At 34.8% G+C, this 21,000-nt stretch overlaps 1 protein-coding gene across 1 annotated transcript; it reads left to right on the forward strand.

The window, feature by feature from the left end:
• Positions 1–1,656: 1,656 nt before the first annotated feature.
• On the forward strand, positions 1,657–2,809 carry LOC109238015 (hepatoma-derived growth factor-related protein 2-like). Its single transcript, XM_019404440.1, has 3 exons — positions 1,657–1,941; positions 2,330–2,554; positions 2,609–2,809. Exons 1-3 carry the CDS (start codon positions 1,657–1,659, stop codon positions 2,807–2,809), a joined length of 711 nt encoding a protein of 236 aa, XP_019259985.1.
• Positions 2,810–21,000: the final 18,191 nt, after the last annotated feature.

A 21,000-nucleotide genomic window follows, 5' to 3' on the forward strand; every position in this document is an offset into this window, starting at 1 on the left:
CCAAATTCCTGCTTGAACATGGCTACAAGAGAGGTAAAATTGATAGTACTCTATTCTTGAGGGAAAAAGGTAAGGATATTCTAGTGGTACAAATATATGTTGATGACATAATTTTGGGGCAACCACTGAAAAACTTAGTAAGGAATTTGCTAAATTAATGGGGAGTGAATTTGAAATGAGTATAATGGGTGACCTTAACTTCTTCTTAGGTTTACAGAATAAACAAAACTCAAATGGAACCATGATCCATCAATAGAAATATGCAAAAGAGTTGATTAAGAAGTTTAAAATGGACGAATCAAAGGAAATAGACACTCCTATTGCAACAACTATAAAATTAGACATAGAAGAACCTGGTTCATTTGTTGATCAGAGGTTGTATAGGGGTATGATTGGTTCACTTTTGTATCTTACTGCTAGCAGACCTGACATTGTCTTCAGTGTAGGGCTTTGTGCTCGATTTCAAGCAAATCCAAAGGAATCCTACTTGACTGCTGTCAAGAAAATATTGAGATACTTGAAAGGCACTACTGACCTTTGCCTTTGGTATCCAAAAGGTAGTAACTTTAATCTAGTGGGATATGTTGATGCTGACTATGCAGGTTTCCTTGTGGACAAGAAGAGCACCTCAGGTATGGCACACTTTCTTGGTTCATGTCTGGTGTCATGGGCCACTAAAAAGCAAAACTCAGTGGCCTTATCTACTGCTGAAGCTGAGTATGTTGTTGCTGCTTCCTGCTGTGCTCAATTGCTGTGGATCAAACAGCAGTTGATGGATTTTGGTATTGAAGTTGGTTGCATCCCTATTTTTTGTGATAACACTAGTGCTATTAGTATGACTAAGAACCCGGTTCATCATAAGAGAACTAAGCACATAGATGTTAGACACTATTTCTTAAGGGACAACTATGATAAAGGACTGATCACTATAGAATTTTGTGCTACTGATAAGCAGATTGCTGACATTTTTACAAAAGCACTGAGTAGAGAAAGCTTTGAAAGGAACAGGCTAGAACTAGGGATGATTAAGATCACCTAATGAAACCAGTTCAGAATGCATAATGAAAAAAAATTTAGTTAGGAAATCTGGAACTTGTGTAAATATGTAGATTAATTTTTGCTCAGTCTCATACTGTAAATAGTATACTCCTGTGCCATGTGTTGATATGACTCACTGATCTCTAACAATTTTTTTTTTATTTTGGCAAATTGAGGCATGATCAAGAGGATTCTTAGTAAAGAACCTGGTTCAACAGTACTAGTTCATCTGAATAACGAGGTATGTTTTCTACACTCTGCACAATTAGAAATATTAATATTTAATTCATGACCAGAGTCCTACCTATGTTCAAAAACTTCAGAAAAACATATTATTTTGAGTTCGAACCAGTTCCGATTCTATTAGAATCCTCACCGTATAAAAATGCCTAGAATCTAGGGAAGCTTAACCGCTCGTTCAACCTAAAATTTAAGAGTGATTAGACTTCTAATTGACTACAAAAAGCTGCCGTTGGGATATTAATTAACCCTCTCTCTTTAAAAACCATCATCATCACTGCGACTTTCATAATTCTCAAAACCGTCAATTTTCTTTCATTCTCTACTCTTCTCTCTTCCAAAACTCACTTCAAAAATTTTCTTCCAGAATTAGCAAAGATGACCAACCCCCAAGATAACCCAGGCTCTCCTTCACCACCTACCCCATCCGATTCCTCCACTACTCCTCAACCCAGCACAATCCCCCAACCTAGGAGAAGGCGAGTGAAGATGCTTGCTCGCAAAACTGTGGCTATAGGTGCGCTTTCAAAGAAACTAAATGCAAAATTGAAGTCTAGTCAAGCCCAAGATTCTAAAAGTTCAGATGATTCTTTTAAGTCTGCGAGTGAGGGGGAAGGAACTGGGTCTTCTGATTCTGAAAAGGTGCAAAATCCCCCTTCTAAGGTACGTTCTATACTAGTTGAAAATTTGGACAATCATTTTGTTTTGGTTGGGTCTGTTATGAATGTGGAAACGCCTAAGTCAAGAAGGAGATGAGGTAAAAATAAAAGGGAAAAAGAAAAGGCGAGTGAGGGTGTGAGTAGTGATGTGAGGGGAAAAGGGAAAGAAGTGGCTGATTCTTCACCCACTTCTGAAATGGTTAGATCGGCTATCTGTGGGACTGAGCATGAAAATGTGGTAGAGAGTAGCAAGAAAACAGGGGGGAAGTGGCTTAAGGGAGGCTACTGAAGGGCTGGTCAATCTAAGTTCACATGCAGATGAACCTGGTTCATCTATTGAGGAGACCCTAGCAAACCTTCTGAAGAAAGTGGGTGCAAGCTATAACCCCAAGAAAAGGAGAACTCCAACACCAAAAGCTCCTAGCACTGCAAAAACTACCAAGAAAAGGAAGGCTACTTCTCTAACAACTACTGAGATTCCTCTACCAAAAGGAAGGGCCACAAGGAGTAAGTTGAAGCAGAGTGAGGATGAGTTACAAAAGGCCATGGCAGAAAGCAAGAAGAAAAGAATGGACAAAGAGAAAGCTAAAGTTGCAGAGCTTGTTGAGGCTGTTGATGTGGATGAGATGGACCCGGTCCATTAGGGTGAACATGTGAGTGTGGAGGTGCAGACCCCTAAGCCCAAGAAGACCAAGACTTCCTCCAAGAAGTCTTCATCTGTATCTAAGACTACTGAACCCTCTTTGGCTAAAAGGACAAGGTCTGCTGTGAAAGCCAAGCAAGTTAAAATCACTGAGGAGGAAGAATGGAGTGGTGAAGAAGAGAGTGAATCTGATAATGAACAAGACAAGTTGGCCAAGTTTGGCAAATGAACCATCTTGAAGGGTAGACTTTTGAAGGATTTGGAGGAACCAGGGATGGTTCGACTGGTTGATGCTCTAGTTGTTCAGGGATGGAAGGACATGGTCCTTCAGTTGGATGGCAGGCTGGCAAGGAATGAGATTATTGAGTTCATGGCCAATGTAGAGGTCAAGGATGGCAGAGTTACCAGCCAGGTGAAAGGGGTTCAAGTGTCTTTTGATGCTAAAAGGCTGGGTGAAATCCTTGACATTCCTTCTGAAGGGTATGATGACTACACAAGGCAGAGATGGCCAAGTCTGTACTCCCTTCCTACTGCCCTTGCCATTACTAGGAAGTTCTGTGATAGCACAGAAGTGAATGAGTCCAAGGTCGTGTATAAGAGTGAAATGAAGCCACGCCACAAAGTCCTGTTTGAATTTGTCAACAAGTGTTTGCTGCCTAGGAAGGAAAGAAGACACATTGCTAACTACATGGATTTGGTTTTGATGGAGTGTCTTGAAAGTGGGCGGCAGATCAACTAGCCTGGATTTATGATCAAGCTACTTGATAGGGTCATCAATGGCTCCAAGGCCCATGACACACCTTATGCTTTCATTCTCACTACTGTTCTTGCTCGTTGTAAGGTGCCACTGAAGAAGTGGGAGATGGCCACAAGCAAAGACCATTTTGGAATCAATACTCTGATTGCTTGTGATTATGAGGTCAATGTCATTCCCTATGAACCTGGTTCATCTAAAAAGACACCTATCAATAGCAAAGTCAGAGCTCTATTGCAGGAGAGTGAGGCAAAGGATGCTGAGATAGCTAGGCTGAAGACTCGTTTGGCAGAGGTTGAATCTGAGAGAGATGCTCTCAGAACTGAGCTCACAAAGGAAAAGGAGAAGAATGATGGCATTCTTCAAGACATGCTGCACTTCTCCAAGCCAAAACCCAACCCTCTAATTTTTCCCAGCCTTAATTTCCTTAGCCTTCATTTCTTGAACTTTGTCTAGACCTTTTAGTGACCCAGATTAGCGATTTTTCTTGTTTTGCTCATGTTTTGACTGTTTTTGTTTCTTTTTGTGGATTGTGGCAGAATCATATTCTCTATCAATGATGTTCGCTGTTTTTGCTCTTGTTGACTGTTTATCTTTCCTTATAGTTTGAATATGTGTGGTTGATTACTGATGATTAATCCATGATTGCACTTGCAGTTGCCCCAGTGGTCATGAGTAATTTTTAAAATTCTGGGGATAACACTTTGTTTATGCAACCTTTCGATGATGCCAGAAGAGGGAATTAAGATATTGTGCTTTATATTCTGAATAAGTGATGTTTATAACCTAATGAACCTGGTCCTTGATGTTAAGTGAAAAATTTCTAACTTTGCATTGATGATTGAGCTGAGTTCTGACAGAGCCTAAGTGAATGAAAAGCACAGAGTTTGTCATCATAAAAAGGAGAAATTTGTTGGCCCAAGTAAAGGTGAATTTTGAAGACTGACAAAGGAACTCAGACATGGACCAAGTCCATCCTAGTGAAGCACAGATATGGTCAACTCAAGCATGTGAGATGCACGTGAAGGAGAAAAACCTAACTTAATAGAAGTGATATCTCCCGATCCTGATCGAAAAGGTTGCATATTGGATAAGGATAAAGACTCCTTACTCAAAGAGAACACGGTTTAAGAAAGGGAAGGAGTTAGAGGTTGAGATCAACTAGAATTCTTCCACCAAGGAAGAGTAGCATCAGACTTCTAGTCAATCTCTATTTACTAACTCCACAAATATCAGTGTTGTTCTCTTTTACAGGTAACGCACATAAGCAGAAGTAAATCGTGAATTGAGAGCAAAATAGCTAGGCAATTTTGCAAGCAATTTATGTGTGATTCAAGCGTGCAAACCTGAATCTACTTGAGCCAGATAGAAGAACTAGTTTCAAGTGTCTGTCTTTTATTCTAGTTCAATTTCATATTGTACCTTTCAGCTTTATCTAGAAGCAATTGTATTGGGTACTTAGAGTTTTCAAGTTAGAGTTAACTTGAAGTTGTCGCAATAGTTGAGGCTGTGTGCTACAACGGGATTAAAGTTAATCCTATGTTTACAAAAGTGTTTTGTAAATGCAGTTTTTGGCTCACTGATTTTAGTGGAGAGTTTGGAAAAATCCTACTGGAAAGTAGGTCGTGGTTTTTTCACCTTTTGAGCCAGGTGTTTTCCACGTAAAATCTTTGTGTTCTTTAATTTCTGTACTTATTGTTCCGCAACAGTAGTAGTTGGAACACATAGAAGAACCAGGTCCTTCCATAAACAACTTAAGCGAAAAATTGGACACCACACAAATCACCCCATCTAATGTGGTATTGAAGTATAAAACATCAGCGGTTATAATATATTTTTCTTAAGCGATATGTGAGAAGCCGAAAACCTTAAAGGGCAAATAATGTGGACCATAGGGGTGGCAATGGGGCAGGGCGGGTGCGGGGCGGGGCGGGTTTGAGATTTTGCGGTTGCGGGGCGGGTTCAATTTTTCAATAAAAAAAATATGCGGAGCGGGGCGGGTTCGCGGGTGGGGATTGCCTGCTATGTTCAGCCCACTGAAAAAGAAGTCCTCTGCTTCTACAAGCTTAGGGTCCTTGCATACCCTCCCATTCACGTGCACTGCCAAGTTTCAGATCGAAAAATTAATTTATGTATAATATAAACTGTTTAAAAATATTTTTATGTTATAATTAGTTTAATTTTCCTATTTCGTGTTTTGCTGGTTATTAATCTGTGTTTGCTATAAAAAGTCATACTAAAAGGCTTTAACCCACCTTGATAATGTAAAGATATTAGTTAAACTCATTTAGTTATGGAAGAACTAATTAACAAATATGATACAATATGAGACTATTAATTTGGTGGTAATATTATGCTAAGTGACAAAACTAGCAAGGTTGTCGACCAAAAGATTGGACTATGGAGAAGCACTCTTCAACCTCAATTTTAGCAAAACATAAAAGTATGGCCAATTAGTAATTTCCAAAACATAAACACGTAAAAAGTTTGGCCTATGTAGTAAAAAATCAGATTTAAGTCTAGCTTTCTAAAAGACAAAAGAAATTTTATTAAGCAAAAAAAAAAAAAGTGCGGGTGCGGGGTGGGGCGGGTGAACGCGGGTGGAGCGCGGTGCGGGTGTATACGGGTTTAAATCCTATGCGGGGCGGGGCGGGGCGGGGCGGGTTTAAATTTTGCGGTCCAGACAGAACCGCCCCGCACTCGCCCCGCCCCGCCCCGCCTGCCATTCCTAGTGGACCACGAGCACGAGGGAGTACTAGACGATGATAAAGTGTATAAGATTTTTGCACAAAAATTGCTATTACTACTTTTCTATACCATTTGCTATGTCCATTTCAAAATAGCATATGCCAATTACGATGCTTTTGTGGATTTTGTTTGTAGCAGCAACTCTTTTCCCTAAAGATTTATATCTGTACGTCATGGTAAACCTGCCTTTGACTCCACCGGAAACAACTCAGATTGTCCTAAACCATCTCTGTATTTCCTGTAGGAACATGAACACTGGACTATCGATTTATTGTACAGAAAATGCTTACAGTTACATCTAGTCATAAACTACACGAACAATTTTATGGAAGTTACCCATCACAGAGATGCATACAGCTTAGAGCTGGCCCACCACTGGATTCTAACTATGATTGAGGTCTCTCTCTTGAAAAGCCGTATGATATTACCTCTTTAATATTTAAACAAGGACAAACTAAACTCTTCTTTGTATACACTACTATATTTGATGAACGAAATTGGAAGTTCTGCTGTGTTCTCATATCAAAATGAATAGTGCTAATTATATTGTTAGCAAGACCGGAGGAGCGGATGTAACTTTTGAGTTGCGGCTTCGAACCCCGTACTTTTAAAATATAATCGATTCAATGCTAAATACCTTAAATTGTGAACTTATAAAGTTAAAATTCTGAATTCGCCTCTGCCTACCGCTATTGGTCGTGGATGTCTAGTGTGCCAGATATTAAATGGTGCAGTATCCTCAACCAAACTATGGAAAGGAGGGAAGAAAAGGTAAATTTTAGTATATCCTTCGTGCATTTTTCCAGTTCTGTGTTACATTATGTGGTCGAAAAATAAGCACTTAATTACCTTATACTTTTTCTAAATCTTACTATCCCCATCAAAAGGATATCTCTGGAAAAATAAAAACAATACTAATAAAAGAATTCGTCAGCTTGAAAAAAATAGCCATCGTTGACATAAAATGATGTTTAACAATAAGATACCAAGTTCTTCTCAGGATCAATCGTTCACTCTAGTAAAAGAAGGAAAAAGCTGTTGAACTATGTTGTCTTATATTTTAGCATCATGATAAACTTTTTTTCTTTTGGTAACTATAAACTTTAGAGATTTTCTTCAGGCGTAATGGCTTCCTCGCCACTTAAACTTGTATCGGTTTGTAAAGCCGATACATGAACTTATATTTTTCCTATTTGAACACTTCAACATAACGGAATGAATACTAATAAACACATTTGGCCATTGACCAAGCTTATGTGGAAGTGGCACAGCTGACATGGCTAAATTGTGTGCAAATCACGATGCCAAGGCGCGTGAATAATTTTATTTTTATTAAAAAAATATTAGAAATAGAATAAAATATTAAAAAAAAGGAAAAAAAAGAATAAAAGACCTTCCTCTCTCCCCTTCTCTTTTCCCCTCCCCTGCCACCTCTATCATCTTCCCAAGCAATTCCCCCATCCAGTAAACTTTTTTCATTTTCTATCCTACTTTTCCTCCCCTTCCCCGTTTCTTTTTTCCTTTCTCTTCCCCATTCACTAAATGGCTCCTGCGCAAGGATGGCAAGTACAAATCTAAAAATAGTCCAAATTGTTATGTGTTGATTTACTGGAAAAAGAAATGCAAGACCGGATATCCGACTCATCAGCATCATCATCATCGGTTCTTCTTGGCCGTCACTGAGCTATTCCAGATCAGACTGGAGCTGTTTTGGGGAAATCTAGGGTTTGCAGGTGGGGCTAAGCGAAGAATCAATATGAGGAGGGCAGGGTTTGGAATCAAAGTCGAGTAGTTCTCGGGAGGGACTATCCTTGTCCCATTCCCTTTTGTGAATCTCGTCGTCGGTTAAACACCAGAGAAAACTCAAATTGGAGGAGGGTGCCGTCGTCGTCGTCGTCGATGTCAGAGAGCCGACGACCTTGTCCACCCGTACTCTGAAGCTGTGAATAGTGTGTATATAGCACAGGCTATATACACAGGCTGTCAAAGCAGAAAAGAGCAGTAGGCTATATTGTTATTTGGACGAAGCTTTCATATAGGAGGAAGAAGATGATGGTGGTTGAAAATGGTTGAGGTTTGGAGTTGTTGGTGCACTATTGGCTGTGTATGGTGGAGAAAAAGAGAAAGAAAAGGAAATTAAAAATTTTAAAGATTAATTTTTTTTTTCTAATAGTATAGGACCCACAAATCCACATGTCATATAATAAAGACCAAACATGTGACATGGCATTCATGTTAGAGCGATTGGCGAACACGTTCAACAGAAAGTGTTTATTAGTATTCATTCCGTCAAGTTGAAGTGTTCAAATGGTAAATATATAAGTTTATGTATCGGCTTTACAAACCGATACAAGTTTAAGTAGCCAGGAAGCCATTTCGCCTTTTATTTATATTCCTTATTTTGCTTTGACAAATAAGTAATCTTAGAAAAAGACGCAAAGAATTGCTTCTAATTCATATTATAGCAACAAGGGGGTAAATTTGTCATCATTTACCACCCCAAGGTAAGATCTAAGACACATGAGCAAATTGCACTAATTTAAAGTTTTAAACATAAAATGTGTATAAAAATTAAAGGAAAGGAGCAAAAAAAAAGAGAAAAGTGGAAGGAAAACATAGACAGACGGGAAAACTCCTTGAATATTTGACACCGAGTGGGACAAAGAATCTTTATGATTTAATGACAAGAGGAAAAGATCAAACTTTTACCTTTGACTTTATAAGGCCAAAAATTGGGCCAGTGCTTTTTAGTCTGTCGCGTATTTATTGAGCATTTGCATCTATACTCGCTTTCTGAGTCACGTTTTAACTTGTGCTCGCTTTGCAAAAAAAATTGCAAGCGTACCCACTTTTTTGCGTAACTTCAGCATATGGGACTGAAGTAGCAAAGGCAATCACGCAAAACTTCAGAGTAGACGGGCCTGAAGTAGCAAGTGTACTGAACCAAGTGTGCTGAAGTTTTTGTTTGTAATTGTTGAACTTAAGCATAGTAGCTGAAGTTTTGTTCTCTATTTGCTGAAGTTTTTGTTTGTAATCGCTGAACTTAAGCATAGTAGCTGAAGTTTTGTTCTTTATTTGCTGAAGTTTTTGTTTGTAATTGCACTAAATAAGCTGAAGTTTTTTTGTCCTGGATTGATTAGTTTTGTCATTAAGCTTTTTCAAAAACTTCAGCAGAAGATGCTGAAGTTATTTAATTCATTTAAAACTTTAGCACTAAATAAGCTGAAGTTTTTTTTGTCCTGGATAAGCTTTTTCAAAAACTTTAGCAGAAGATGCTGAAGTTATTTAGTTCATTTGTAAAAACTTCAGCACTAAATAAGCTGAAGTTTTTGAAAAAGCTTTCTAACATACTAGATAAACAATCAGATTGCCAACAGTATCTAAATCATAAATTTTGGAAACAATAAACGTGAAAAGAACAGATTTATCATTGTCTACTAACTTATGTACGTGGAAATATTCACAAATTATTGTCTACTAACTTACGTAATTATTCATAATTTATTTTTAAATAATCTGATAAACATATTTATGGCAATCATCCCATGNGCTGTAAGTTTTTTTGTCCTGGATAGTACTTTTCAAAACTTCAGCAGAAGATGCTAGTAAGTTATTTAGTTCTATTTAGTAAAATTCAGCACTAAAGCTGTAAGTTTTTTTCCTGGATTCATTAGTTTGTCATAAAGTCTTTTTACAAAACTTTAGCAGAGATGCTGAAGTTATTTAGTTCATTTAGTAAAAACTTCAGCACTAAATAAGCTGAAGTTTTTGAAAAAGCTTTCTAACATACTAGATAAACAATCAGATTGCCAACAGTATCTAAATCATAAATTTTGGAAACAATAAACGTGAAAAGAACAGATTTATCATTGTCTACTAACTTATGTACGTGGAAATATTCACAAATTATTGTCTACTAACTTACGTAATTATTCATAATTTATTTTTAAATAATCTGATAAACATATTTATGGCAATCATCCCATGAACTGAAGTTTCATAGCAGCACCAACAGAAGAAGAAGAAGAAGAAGAAGAAGAAGAAGAAGAAGAAGAAGAAGAAGAAGAAGAAAACGAAGGAGGAGAAAGGGGGCTGAACTTGTTTAAAAAGTAGGTACAAGTTAAAACTTTTTAAAAAAATGGTTATAGGTTAAATGGGGGCGACCAAATAGGGCGCCCCGTACAATTTTTATCGTATTTATGGATTTCATTTCCAATCATTATGCTTTTAGTAGATACTAGTCTCTCTTGTATTACGTTATTTTTTTTTTTTATAGAAATATATATTTCATATAGTAAATAACTAATGCATATATATTTGAAAGATATTTGATTTAATTATAAATTACAAAGTTAAATGCACCAAAAGCTAGCATAGTGTAACCTTAATTAAGATCTTTTATGATTAAAGTCAAAATTATTCTCCTCGACCAACTCTATCTCTGATTTCTATTCTTCTAGCTAGGCATCATGGTATCACTTATACTTCGATATATCTCGCTTTTTAAAATCGATTGCTCCAACATACGATATCGAAAGAGATATAGTTTGACTAACTTTATGATCTTCTCCATATTCTTCAGCAATAACAATATTAATTGTGTCTTGGTATAATTAGCTTCTGAAGGTTAATTGCTCTTTTATGTAATATTTAAGTATCACTTTTTATATTTTAATGTACATATCAGACACAACATTTTCAATTTTATCATATATACCTACAAGTAAATTTATTTATACATCAACAAATGGTAGAATTCAAATCTCATCACTGAATATAAAAGGTTGAATTGTATAGCAATAAATTTTCTTTAGTAACTCTTATCTACTAAATAAAATTAGGTAATAATAGGATGAAATTAAGGGAAAAGATCCATAAACCCCTGGTACTATTCAAAATTATTCAACTTCTTATTCTTCAATAAACTCTTAGAGCTTGATATCTTTTCTGGGTGACTAAACTTGTAAGGATATTTCCTTCTCTTTTCATTTCACTAAATGAGACTTAGATAATTAAACGCAATATACATTCAACAATAAAATATTTATAAGTTGTGAAAATAAAAAATAAATAAAACGGTACTTAGATAAGATGAAAATATTTAAAGAATTGATACTTCTATTAATACGATTATGAAAAGTTTTACAACAAAGTTTTTTCGATTCTTCGTTAGAGTTATCTTATAAACTTGTTTCACATAAAGAAGCTTATGATACATTAGAAAGATAGTCAAAAAAAAAAAATAGTCAAACGCCAATGAGAAGAAAGGATGGATAGTTAAAGTTACTACTGAACTTACACGTACAATTTTGTTTTATTATAAGCAGTTATTTTAGTCTTGAATTTTTGCTTTTTTTTGCTTTGGGGAAAGTAGATGACAGAAATTCAACCACATTGCAGATGTCTAAATACCTAACTTCTCCGCGTTGGAAAATTAGCATAGCACTTAAAATAAAGGTGTTAAATATATAGCTTTTGGGTTCAATATATTTAAAACTACATAAAGATGTACTGTAACTTTATTTTATTTTTTTGAAAAAACTATTGTCAAAGAAAACGACTATTTAACTCACAAAAAAGTAAAGCAAAACTCTATCGACAAAATTTCTTTGGATTATGTCGATTGGACTAAAAATTTAAGAAAGAAAAACTAAAGGCACATAAACTAAAATATGAATAAAGTATAAATTAAAATGATTCAATAAACTCTTTTCGAGAAGTCTATTGTCAGAGAAAATGATTATGTGACTCGTAAAATATAAAATAAAACTCTCGTTTTTTGGTTGGGTCTTATCCACCCGGTGTCCATACTTGCATTGGAACTCGACTATATTCAAATTCGCGCCGGGTAAAGCCCATTCAAGGGGAAATGCTCCCTAACGGGATTTTTTTCATACCTATGGCTCAAACCCGAGACCTCTGGTTAAGGGTGGAGGGATCCTATCCATCCCACCACATGTGATATAATAAGATAAATTAAACTCTATCGACACAATCTATTTGCCCTATGTCTATTATTGATGTAGTACTCCTACACTCATCTTTTCGTACTCCAACAGTACATCCTATGCAGAGAGCAACGTGAAGAATTGTTTCTACGCTTTTAATTTCAGGTTCTAAATCGAGAATATAAAGCACAAATCACAGAGAACTTGGAAAGCAAAATAATCAAAAGAAAGTCGCATAAAGGTGAGTAAAGGAAGGAAAGCAATGCATCATTTCAGGAATAATGAGGAAAGTAATAGCTTGTGGTAGAATCTAGCAATGAAACTAATTCTTGCAGATTTACCATAACATTCTTGTAAATTCCATCTGGTTGACTGTTGTTTTCCCCTTGATCCTGACTCTATTATGTCCGTTTTATATGGAAAGACTTTTCTATAATCCAAAAGGCACTTATGTAATTTCATTGACCCATTGTAATGCCATCAATCGTTCCAACCTTACCTTTCATTAGTTGCGTTAGGTTTTTCTTCTTAATTAGTATAATTAGGTATTTAAAAGGGGTAAAACTTTTACATTAAGGAGTTCATGCTTTTAATATAATACTAGTCTCTATGAACGTGCAAACGTGCTTTGCACGTATATCTCTCACTTTAATTAAAAGATAAGTTGAAAAGATATTTCTTTCTATAACTTCATATAACAAGCGTTTTTCGCTTTATTATGTCACTTTGCCCATCCAGTTATTAAGTTATTATCTTATCACAAGGAGCTTCTATGGTGAAGGGTCATTTGTTGTTAAGTATTTAAGTATCTCCCTAGTAATACTGTGATAGTTGTTGGTATCATCTTAAGTGAAGTCAAAATTAAAAAATATTGTACTTCCATGAGGGAACTTGACAATCAATATCTCATTTAATTAATCGACATATTGTGCTAGCCAAGATCACTTTTTCATCATGTATTTTGGATAACTCGCATTTTTATTGGACGATACAAATATTTTCTTTATTAAGCAACTTTCATTACTATCATCACTGGGTATGACAATCAATTGTTCTTAATGAGGACTAAAATCTCTTATTGTATGCTTTTCTCCGTTTTCGAAATGAAGAAAAAAATCGCCAAATGTTGAATTTATTTTTGTTTTCATATTTTCTATTAGCTGAATGATTTTCATTTGATGTTATGAGTATAATTCTATCATGTATGTATTTATAGTCTATATTCTTGTTAAACTTGGAACTATTGGTAGTAATTGATGGTTCACCTCTAAAGCCATTATTTTCTCTTCCATATAATATTTTTAGTCTAAATATTAAATGCCTCACTGATAGCGATTTCATTAATTGGGATCCAATTATAAAACCTTTTTCGGTCTTACAGCGACCCAAGAAAAAAAGGGGAGAAAAAAAAAGTGCATATTAAAACCTAACATTTTTTAACCGAACAAGGAATACTTCTAAACTTAAATGGAGTTGAAAGTTCTCGAGGGATGTAAAAATTAAATTTACTAACCTTATTCATTACTTCCTCTGGTTCATAATTAGTGATTTTTTGGATATTTTCACTTAAATTAAGAAATCTACATTTTAACATTAATCAGCAATAAAATTGACCATATTAACCTTTACTATCTCTTCACATAAATACTCTTAATACATACTCCAACACTATTTACTCCAAGGGCAATGCAGGAAAAAATAAATTAATTCATTCTTGAAATCTGAAAAAATCATATATTTTGGATCTCAAAAAAAACCAAAAAATCACTTATTATGGACCCGGGGAGTAGTTTTTTTAAAAACAAATCTATAGTTTAAATAAGAAAGAATTTAATATGCACAATTTGGCTAATTTTGAAATCGTGAATATTAAGAAAATTAAATGACTATTCACTAATATTAGTTAAATAATTAAATAACTATTTTGTTCAGTATCAGATTTATTTTTGTAGTAGCTCTATCCAGATTTTCGATGATGAAGACCGTAGAATCATAGCTTCTTATATAAATGTGTTCGCCTATATAATTTGGGGAAAAAGTTATGTAAAGTAAAATTGTATAATTGAAATAGACAACCAAAAATTAACGGACTCCTAACTACAAGATAAAAACGAATTCTAAACTAAGGAATAAGAAAGTGCTCGAAATAAGAGATTCTACCAGACGTAAAAGGAGTTGTAATAAGTAANTTTCGGTTTCTGCCCGTCTCGAACTTACCTTTTCTTCTTTTTGATGTCGTGAAATAGTATCTTCTTCAATCCTCAGCTTTGTGCTATACCTATTATAAACGTCATTCCATGTCGTCGCTGGAAATTCACGAAGGCTTTCCTTGAGTCGCCTCGTAGCTTCTGAGCTTTTTTCATTCAAATTGCTTGTGAAAGCTATAGCTGCCCAGTTATCTGGTACACGTGGCAATGTCATTCTTTCACGCTGGAATCTGTCCACAAATTCCCTAAGCAATTCCGAATCCCCTTGTTTGATCTTGAAAATATCTTCTATTCTTTTTTCGACCTTTTGCGCTCCCGACTGTGCTTTGATGAAAGAATCTGCAAGCTCAGCAAAAGAATTTATCGAATTTTCAGGTAAAAGAGAATACCATGTTAGTGCACCCTTAGTGAGTGTTTCACCAAATTTCTTGACTAAAACTGATTCAATCTCCTGCTTAGTCAAATCGTTGCCTTTTACGCCTGTTGTGAATGCAGTCACGTGGTCTCGTGGGTCTGTTGTTCCATCATATTTTGGTATATCAGGCATTTTGAATTTCTTTGGGATTGGAAGTGGAGCAGCACTTGGCTTCCAAGGTTGTTGTGAATATTTATCCATATCTACCCCTTTGATCACGGGTGGCACCCCGGGTATTTGCTCTATGCGGTCACTTTGCTCCTTGAGCTGTTTCTACAATGTTAGTACTAAATTTTGTAAATCAGAATTAACTAAGTTACCTGGTTCTCCCTCCTGTGATTCGCTGGGGGTTCCACCACTACCTGAATTAACAAGCCCGGAACGAGGGTTCTCCAGAGTGTTGTTATTTGGAGTGGGTGTGGGTGGTGCAGCAGGTAATTGGCTAACAAAAGCCTGAAAAGCTTTATTGACTTGTGAGGCAATAAGTTTTTGCAAGGACTCATCCATAGCTTCAACATTTTCAAATTGAGCCTGCCCATCTGTATGAGATCCATCAGGAGTGCCTTCACGAGACCGCCGTGGAGAGCCTCGTGGAGAAGGAATCAGTACGTTATTATTCTGTGGATCTCCCTGAAGTTGTGGTTTTGTTTGGTTTCTTGGTTTCCTTGAATGTTGTCATTGTTGTTCGACATGGTTGATGCAACAAGGAAAGTTAAGCTAGAATTGAATGGATTATCAGATTCCCGGTAATGGAACCAATTTGTTTAGCCAAAAAATGGAATTTTGACTAAAGCTATAATTTAGAAGAACACGGGTTACTGATAATCGCAAGAATGAATAAAAGAAAGCAATTCGGATAGCAAGAATATCAAAAGAAGACCAGTAAACCAAAGTATATTCAGATAGTGTTTCGTGTCCCTACAATTGTTTAGCCCCCTCCCTTTTTATGGCTATTTTGGGGATATGTGTCTTGCCTTTGTCATAATAAGGTTATTATGGGCAATTAATGACATTGAATGCTACGTTACATAATCATTATATTTAAGACAGATTTTCTCTAACATTTTTAGCATTTAATGCTTATTAAATACTGTATGTAGACTCTCATGTGTTGTCAGATTCATTCCCTTGATTCTTCTTGATATTCTTGAACTTAAATGTTCTTGAATAGGTACGGGCGCTGAATCCTTTGAATAATCGCCCGTGCCTCTTCCTTTGCCTTTGCTCGTATCTATTGCTACTCGTGCCTCTTGGCTAGTTGTAATTTTTTGACCATTTGACCAGTCTACATATCACGACACGTCATCTCCATACTACTTTAATATGTAAACTCAATTTTTTCCAATACATGTATAATGATACAACTTTTTTTTTCCTTAAGTTTTGAATAACCGAATTCATACTTTCTATTTGATATATTTAAATTTTGATAAATACTAAAAGGATAATATATGCATACGCATTGAAATATCAAGAAAAATAAATGTTAGATGAAAACTAATACTAAAAAGTTGGAATAGAAAAACCTGATTGATTAACTTGATCTGAAAATAAATATTTGTTGCTTTCACAATACACTTCTCGTAGGTGCTTGATAGACGAAAAATGCAGAACAATAGGATCTCTTGGAGGCACAAAAGGAAAAATATAATAGTAGTAATGATTGGTGAGAACTGAGAAACATAAAAAAAAAAATTTAATATTATGGAAACCAATAGAAAGAAAGCGGAAAGACTTATATAATATTTAATGAGGAAAAGATATAATCACTTGATTCCTTCTATAAATTTTGCATTTATATGTTAGGGACCCAATTTTAAGGAACTTAGATATTTTTCCTTTTCAGGTTTTACCAAAATATGTAATAAAAGTTAAAATACTTAATTATAAAAAAAATTATAGGGTAAAAAGTGGGGCCCCCTAAAGTTGGGGGCCTAAAGCTTGGGCTTCAGTGGAATTACCCAAAAGCCGCCCCTGTAAATTGTAAATCTCAATGTCTATCTTTTCTTCTCATGCAATATTGTCTCAAGTCCACAATAAGTGATTTTTTGACTGTTTTCATACAGATTAAGAAATTCACCTTTTAATATTAATTAGTAATGAAATTGACCGTATTAACCTTTACTATCTCTTCACATAAATACTCTTAACACATACTCCAACACTATTTACTTCAAAGGGCAAATGCAGGAAAAAATAAATTAATTCATTCTTGAAATCTGAAAAAATCATATATTTTGGATCTCAAAAAAAACCAAAAAATCACTTATTATGGACCCGGGGAGTAGTTTTTTTAAAAACAAATCTATAGTTTAAATAAGAAAGAATTTAATATGCACAATTTGGCTAATTTTGAAATCGTGAATATTAAGAAAATTAAATGACTATTCACTAATATTAGTTAAATAATTAAATAACTATTTTGTTCAGTATCAGATTTATTTTTGTAGTAGCTCTATCCAGATTTTCGATGATGAAGACCGTAGAATCATAGCTTCTTATATAAATGTGTTCGCCTATATAATTTGGGGAAAAAGTTATGTAAAGTAAAATTGTATAATTGAAATAGACAACCAAAAAATTAAAGGACTCCTAACTACAAGAATAAAAAAGAATTCTAAACTAAAGGAATAAGAAAGTGCTCGAAATAAGAGATTCTCCAGACGTAAAAGGAGTTGTAATAAGTAAAGGAACTCCTAGAAACCGAGAAGAATTCGAACATTCACGGTTGCCTCATGTGTAGTTTTTTAAACTATAAATGGGAAAAGAATTTTAGCCATAGACGATTTACAATTATATCCTCAAATTATACAAATATTTAAGGTTATAAAAGTCGATCAATGTTTTGAGGATATTTTAGTCGTTCAACATATAGCATAAATTATTCGTGCTTTTATAATAATATAGATAGATATAGATAAATATAGATAGATAGATAGATAGATCTAGATATAGATATAGATTGATATAATATAAATATAGATTTAGCTCCCAAGACTCATAGTAGGAGTATTTCAATTTCTTCCCTTTTGTGCGTAATGTCAAAGCGTCCTACTAGGATTTCGTTAATAGTTCATTTTTAGTGAGAAATTCCCTTAGTATGAACATAAACTGCTTGATATCAGCAACTGTCACGTACTAAATTTACCATCCAGTAGAGATCTTCTCCTAACATAAGCTATTAGGATTGGTCACTATTCATGCATATGGACATTTCAGTAACTTTACGGCTTGTTTGAATGGTTGTTATGAATCGTTTCATAATGTATCGTATAGTATGTATTGTATCGTCTTGATGTACACAATGTTTGGATAAATTATATTGTTTTCCATCGTTTCATGATGTTATGCACCAAGAATATGTAGAATATACTTGCAATATTATAAAGAAAAGTAAAGTAAGTCATAACATTATTATATAAAAAGGCAAGGTAAAGGATAACATAGGTTTTTTTTTAAATAATAAAAAAGGGCAAGATGAAAGAAAAAAAAATAAGAAAACGACGTGACCACACCAAATCAGTCATTCCATAAAGTGACACTTTTTGTCGTTACGTAACGACGGATTTAACGATAGGATAAAAAAAATTTAAGTAATTGTTATAAATAGAATTGTATTTATGGTGAATGTCTATATTTAGAGAGATTCTAGGGTTCATTGCTTGGTGGCTAAGTCACCCTCTCCCTATAAATAGAGGGTTCTATTCCATTGTAATTCATCCCAAATCAATAAGAATTCTCTCTCCCTACTTTTCTCTGCAATACTATTCTTCTTCTTTTATTGTTTCATAACACGTTATCAGCACGAGACTCTAACCAATTGAGTAAAAACTTTGGTATTGAGCATAATGATTGTTAGTTGTTCCATGAACTCCCTTAATGATTAAATTCTGGATTTAAGCTAAGTATTTTACTTTATTTTTCTTTTTTAAATTCTTGATATTCTATAGTTTGATTTTAAATACTAGCAAAGACAATAAGTTGTGATTATAACTCTAATAGAGTTTGCAAGAAATTATAACCACCCAAAGTGGTAAAATTTCTATGCCTTGCCATGATCAAATTCATGTATGATTGTGGGCAAAGAAGTGGAAACTCGTCCCATTGAATTTGCTTCATTCTCATTCCCTTAATAGAATGTGGTAGCAATATGTAATAAGTCTGAAAGAAGACAAAATTATTACCGTGAAGGTATCAATAGATGTGGACGTGGCAATAGACGAAATTATAATCGTCATCATTGTGGTAATGAGAATAATAAGGATTCTCAAAATAATCCTTCACTCTGTGAAAGTAATTTTTGTCATCGATCAGACATGAGATTTTATAAAGCACATATAAATGATTATGGTCCATTCATGATGTGAATGTGACAACATGTGATTTATGAATACATATTCATTTTCCGAAGAATATGAACCTGCTAGTGGTATATAGCACACTCACCTCTAGAAGGAGGTTTGAGAGGAAATAAGAAAATAATGTCATTATTGTGGCATAATTGGTCATTGGTCACGTTGTACGCCAAAATATTTTGGCATTGTGATTGTTAAAAGACAATGGTAATGCAAGAAACAGATCTTGCATATAATTTTGACCATAACCAAATGGTATAACTTTCTCTTTAAAAGAGATATTCACCATATGGATGTTGATGAATATGTGGTACTACAAAATTAATTGAGAACTCTGCAAGAGCCAATTATACTATTTGGAGAAACACAATTGATTACCAATAAGGTATTGTGTTGTAGTAAGTCTCAAAGAAACTTATTCAGTTTCCAAAGTATACGCGAAAGCGGTTGATTATATTGAGACTATAAATAAAAAAAGATTTAATATCTCCTATTATTATAACTTGTAGCGGGGTAATATGTATGTGAGAAATTACCCGCTTTATTCTCCAGTTTGTACTACACAAATAAAAGAATACTACAATAAAGTGGATGTTTATTGATATAAAAAACCCATATCATAATAAACTTGAAATTTATTGATAATTGCACATTCACATGGGTAAATATTAAAGAACCAGAAAGTTCTTTACGAATTCTCTTATATTGTTTGTTCTCATTAATTAATAGACCAACTAAAATTAGAATTGAATCCCAAGAATGCTGGAAATATCAAAGGTGAATATGGGCCCATTCACCTGCCATGTATACCACATAAGATGCATCTATGAGATGGTTACATGTGCGACTATTATTAACCGCAACATGGTGTTTACGAGGTAACTTGCTCAATAATTTGATTTAGAGCATAATTTCCATATTTTTTTTATTCAAGATAGTTTATCTTGATAAGTTGGTTTACATCACAGCTGGTTTAGCAAAATGATTTATTGAGTGCCTCCACTTAATAGCTAAACTATTGCTTATGAGAACAAAGTTTTGTTTATCAGTTTGATATACGTTATATATGAAAGTATATTATTTTCTCCCCTCACAAGTGATTCAGGGTCAGGAACCAAATAATTCCATCTTATTATTATTGATGTGCGATGTATATTTTGATTAACACCATTACGCACAAAGATGGGTTCTCAAAGTTGAGGAAACAAGTTAGTTTTTCTAACATGAGGGAGAGACATGATAAACAGTTGAGAAAAAGTTATGTGGAATGAATTATCATTTATACATCTAGATCCTCGAGTAAGATAATATGAACCTGAAGTTCATAAAAGATAATTCATCTGCAATATATTGCAAAGCATGTGTCACGACCCGGATTTCCTACCTTCGGGAGTCGTGATGGCGCCTACTAATAGGAGCTAGGCAAGCCAATTATCGAATACCTCTTTTAGAGAACATCGACAATATTAACAACAATGAAGCATTTAACGAATGAGGCGGAAGTCTCAAATAAAATTTACTAAAAGAAATGCGGAAGTTTAACAATCCTCTACCCAAGACTGGTGTCACAATACTCACGAACGTCTAGAGAAATACTAAATACAAGGTGTGAATGAAACATAAAACTGTCTGCTACGGTACAACGATAACAAACTGAATAAAACAGAAAGGACTCCGGGCCTGCGGACGTTAGCAAGGCTACCTCGAATGTCCCTGGACTGGAAACTCGCTCCCAGAATGCTATTGCTACTCAAATGCTGCTCCAGCACCTGGATCTGTGCAAAAAGATGCACAGAGTGTAGCATCAGCACAACCGACCCCATGTGCTGGTAAGTGCCTGGCCTAACCCCGGCGAAGTAGTGACGAGGCTAGACCGGACTACCAAATAAACCTGTGCAGTTCAAAATATATATATACGCAATAGAAGAGAATACAAAAATTTAACAAGTCAAGAGGGAGGGGAGCATGCTGTAGGGGCTGTAGCAGTTTAGAA

Source organism: Nicotiana attenuata, unplaced genomic scaffold, assembly GCF_001879085.1.
Source record: "Nicotiana attenuata strain UT unplaced genomic scaffold, NIATTr2, whole genome shotgun sequence".
In the NCBI taxonomy this organism is placed as follows: Eukaryota; Viridiplantae; Streptophyta; class Magnoliopsida; order Solanales; family Solanaceae; genus Nicotiana; species Nicotiana attenuata.